Below are 5,000 nucleotides of genomic sequence, written 5' to 3' on the forward strand. Positions count from 1 at the left end.
AACCAAGAGACTGATATCGTTTTCTACTGCCATATTATCATCCACAATCCCAGCTTAAACTGACAATGCAGACCATTCAACTGTTATCAATTGTGGTCTGATTAATCTCCAGTACACATAAATATTTAGAATGTTTATTCTCTTATGACTTTAATGCATGTAAAGTAATAAGATTAACTTTACTGCACTCAGATGTATTTAAATATGTATCCCTCCTTGAGCTGTAGGCTATTTCTGTGTGTAGGAATCACTTTGTGTATTTGGTCATGTCAGATCCTATTTGTACGATGCACTCTGGATATAAGCCTGTATATGATAACAGGATATCTGGCCCTTTCAGAGGCTGTTTGATTGCTTGCCTCATTTGGCATGGAATGTGATTCCCTACCATACTAGCTCTTTATTCATTCAGGTTTTATTGCCATGTAATTTTCTTATTTTAAAATAAAAGCTGTCCAACAAAAAATTACTATGCATTAGGATTACTCGAATGTATTTGAAAGTGATAAAGAACCTTCTACAAGAATATAAATATCTTGCAGTATAGTTCATAAAGAGAAACCGATCAACTAGGCTGGGAAAAATGATACTATATACTCATTTTCTATATTTCTGAAAAAAAGGAAGTCCTGTCATTTCTGTTTTTCTGTTCTTTTTTTCACAATCATACTACAATAAAGTCACAAACTAGCAACCGTTTTACCTATTTTTTTTTTTTACCTGTGATAAATATATTAATGACACAATGTCCTTTTTTTGTAGTCCTTTTTGATTACAATTTAATTTTAATACACTGAGTAATGATTTGAGACTACTTAGAATCATGATGAATTAATAAACAGTATATATATATATATTCATTCTTCTGTAGCTCTGACTTTAGCTTACTGTGGCTTCTCCTCTAATTATCCGTGAGGTCAGTAAACAAAATTGGGAAGAAGCTGGGAGATCAATACAAATTATCCCTGAGCAAACCAGTGCTGACAGTTTGAATTGCAGCATATGTTTACCCAAAATCAGGCAATTTATCTTAATATCAGCAAAGTAATGCAGCGCAGGTGAAAGGTCAGGCAATCTCTCCACCTCATAATTACCCAGTTCTAAAACAGGAAAGTGGTATTGATTGGCCAGGCTCAGTGCTCTGTGACTGGGGTGTGCCAGCGCATGGCCTGCCTCTGCTGGACTCTTGGCTTGTAAACTCAGCATGTCAAGGATTTATTGGATGTATGTGGAGGGTTTTATGTTTCTCCACTAGTGGCGAGCCCTGCCAGAGAGGTCTCCCAAGCTCCTCATTTTGTCAGGCGGCAGGGTGATAGATCTTATGTTGCACAGTACTAAAAAGGGCTCCAGGCCAGATATGCTGGAAGTTCGAAGGGAGGGGTGGGAACAAAAGTCAAGGTGGATTTAGCCTGTTATTAGACAATCTGTTCTGCATATCACCCAGCTGCCTTTTGAGAAACAGAAAGGCAAACTAAATAATATAACCCACCCTCCACCACCCCCTCCATTTCAAAACCTTGTGTTTCTTGAGCGTCTGTCACTGCTCTCCTTAATACAAAGAGATAGGTAATTGTATTGTAATTCATTAATGCAAATACATTGGTACTTTCAGTGTACAAAAGCATTAATATTGATGTGAAGTCAAAGGACTTAGTTCTAACATGATCTGCTGCTGTGAGGTAAAGCACAGGGGGTGGCGAGTGGGGCACTAAATGTATTTTTGAAACCGTTCTTTTATCATTTTTAGCAGTGACTAAAGTGATTTACTCAAATGTTACAAATGCCACCAAAAATGAAAAGAATGACTTAGCTATTTAGTTTTTACATTATAAGTGGAAATAATCTATATGCAAAAGATCAGATTAAAACTCTTTATTATTTCACATTCTACTCAAGTGATATTAAGTCAAATCTACAACTGCAAAGGTTGATGTCTTTGTCTTGCAATGAAAGTGTATGGTTATCACAAGTCATAAGGCATTTAAGAGCTTGCATTAAGGCTTCTATCACCTGTCAGTTTCATTTGCATAAAATCAATACAAGTTGGTCATCTATTTTTTTTTTCTGACCAACCTTCATCAGACTGAATTCATTAAATAAAATAATCATGGTGATTAGCTTCCAAATAGATTAAACCTCAACATGTTACAATGTGCAGTGTATGCCATATTTCTGTTCTTTAATCAAGCAATGTAATTCTTTATTTTTTTTTCTTTTTCTAAGCAAGTCATTCGGCAAGGCTGTACTGGCAGAGGCTCATCTGTCGTAGGCACACAGGCTTTTTGCTTGACACACTTGTATAGGCCCAGCCAGAGACATGACAAATTGTCCCGAAAGACAATGCTGACAGCCTCTGATGATTAATGGGCTGATTATGAAGTGGTTTTACACATATAGAATTTACATCACAGAGAGTTAGAAATGTGGTCATGTCACAGACGCTGAAGCAGTTTGAAGAGCTTTACTATTTGCACAGGGAAAAAAAAAAGGAGAGCAAAATCCCAGCAAAAGCCATGTCATGTAAAATCAATACATCGGATCAATGCTTTATTAACAAGAAAATGTCTTACTTCACATTCCTATGTGGACCTTTGTCTCCGGGATGCATGATGGAATGTCAAATCAAATTGCAGTCTTCAAGTTTCTGTCGTGTTATTGAGTGCTTGAGTGTGAGGCCCGCCACCTCCCTCCTCCTCTCCCTCCCGTGCATTGATTACAAGATGTACCGTCTGTGTTTGCACAAATAATTGCAGCACTTGATGATAAAGCCGACCAATTATTTTGGGTAACATTTTTTAGTTCTATGTCCCCAACCCTTAATTCTGCATGCTGTAAGCCTTCATGTTCGCTTGCACTCAGCAAACCCGCTGAGCTGTATGGTGTTAATCATGAAATTACATGCTGACTAATGAGTGATGGCCTAAATTGCAGGCTGAGTAATGAATAGATGGAGGCAGTTCTTATTAGTCTCAGAAAAGCCATTGATTTATGCACTGCAGAGTCACTACTGAAAATGATATCTACATCAAGAAGTAATATTCTCTAATAAGTATTTTCATCTCAACCAGCCCTCAGGCCTCCAGGCTCAGTTTTTGTTTGAGTCAGAGAGAGCCATAATAAAGCCCTGTGACTCCTTATAAAGCTTGTTAAACACAATGTGTGCAGTCTAACCAAGTCGGGATTATGATTCATATACTGTACACAGCGGCATGTGCCACTGATTTATGGCCGAGTGCAGTTCATACTCAAAATTACAATTTGAGGGGGAAAAAAGATTAATTACTATTTGTGGCCTGCAATTTCATGAGGCTAGTGCACTGCAGCTGTAGAATGATAGTGCTCTACATCAGTTTGTAGTCAGCTATTCACAGATTATTAAAGCTTTGCAAGATTAAGTGCTCCTCCTGCCTAGTTTGCGCTCAGGCAATATGCTAGAGAAATAAGGACCACAGGGATAAATCTGAGTCTTGCAATAGCCAGACATATGTCATCATTGCCAGTTTCCCATAAATCCTTAGACTGTACAGAAAGTGGTCCGTGATGCAGACATCACATCACAACTGCGATGATTGCTCTATATGGCCCTAAGACCTACATGGCTGCTACCAGTACTCAGCTAGTTCACTTATAATGTATTGACTAACCCTGAGATTTAAGTTTATTAATTATTGCCCATGTTACTGAAGAAAACTGGGGGAGCAGGACTTACATTTATGTGTCCCTTGTGCTGCAGCTCAAGTCTTTGAAAAATGCGTGGGAAATAAAAACAGTGTCTGGTTTTACTTCTTTTAAAAGTTCTATTTTAATAGGTGTTGTTGTTTATTTCCTCTCCAGCACTGAATGAACCAACCATAGACTATGGGTTCCAGAGGTTGCAGAAGGTCATTCCTAGGCATCCAGGTGACCCAGAAAGGTTACCTAAGGTCAGTATCTACAGAAAAAGATTTCTTTTTACAGAAATTAATTCAGCAATGTCATTCAGAGCTCAGATGAGTCAGTACATGCAATCTCCTTTGCCAAACTATCATTATTTATCAAATCTGTAATCGTAGATTGCATTCATTCAAACAATATGTTTGTTTGCTTTTTTATTTAATCAAAAGAGGTAATTATTTTATTGTGCAGAATGAGAAAAAATAACAAGGAGTCGGCACTACATGGATTGTTTTGGATTCTGTAAGAGGAGCGCAAACTTTCTATGTGGCGAAATAGTTCAATGAAACATTTTCCACTCCAGTACCCATAGTGATTGTAATCTAAGCAACCCCGCTCTGATCTGTGATTATTTGCCTCTTGTTTTCCTTTCATTTTCTAAAGTTTGATTCGGTTTAATCTTTTGTTTACAAAGCTTTTGTTATAAGCCCCTGGCTAATAAATGAAGTCAACACATTAATATCTGGAGGGCCTTTTCATTGACATTCAACAAAGAAAAAGGCTGCCTCTGTTTCTGTGCGCATGATGTAGATCGCAGGCATTTTGTTTTGATGTGTAACATGAAAGATAATTCATCCTTATCATTTTTGTGATTCTTTGACTGATTGTTTGTTTTCTTTGATACAATACATGATTTCACAATACTAATGGAAATCCTGCTAATTTCCAATCTGTAGCAGGGGGTAAAAATTACGGTAGTCATAATATTATGAATGATTAGTTTATACAGAATGCCTATGTACACAGTAAGCCTTGACCACCTCTGAGTTTTAATAATATAATAACAATCTTTAAGACCTTATCTATTAAGACTCAGCATGTAAGTTAGCAATATCATTAACTTCCAGTGTATAATTTCTAAAAGACTTAGCTGTGCATTTCAGATATTTATTGTTAGAAACCAAAATTGAAATCGCCCAAACCACAGCTAGTTCACAGAACATGAAGTGTTTCAATTACACTTGCTTTATTTTGTCTCAGCAGAGAGCAATATCTGGACATGAAATCTTGTTCCAATAAATGCCTCAAACTATCTGTATTACCAATAAAAAGGTATACCAACTGCA

General features: G+C 37.0%; 1 protein-coding gene across 14 annotated transcripts in view; it reads left to right on the forward strand.

The window, feature by feature from the left end:
* Window positions 1-5,000, forward strand: part of LOC121325767 (transcription factor COE3) — a 90,421-nt gene that overhangs the window by 73,711 nt on the left and 11,710 nt on the right. For all 14 annotated transcript variants that reach the window (XM_041268753.1, XM_041268761.1, XM_041268756.1 and 11 more), the window contains exon 11: window positions 3,835-3,923. In XM_041268753.1, the coding sequence (XP_041124687.1) occupies window positions 3,835-3,923 (89 nt within the window). The remainder of the gene's footprint in view (window positions 1-3,834; window positions 3,924-5,000) is intronic.

This window comes from Polyodon spathula, chromosome 13 (genome assembly GCF_017654505.1).
Source record: "Polyodon spathula isolate WHYD16114869_AA chromosome 13, ASM1765450v1, whole genome shotgun sequence".
Classification (NCBI taxonomy): domain Eukaryota; kingdom Metazoa; phylum Chordata; class Actinopteri; order Acipenseriformes; family Polyodontidae; genus Polyodon; species Polyodon spathula.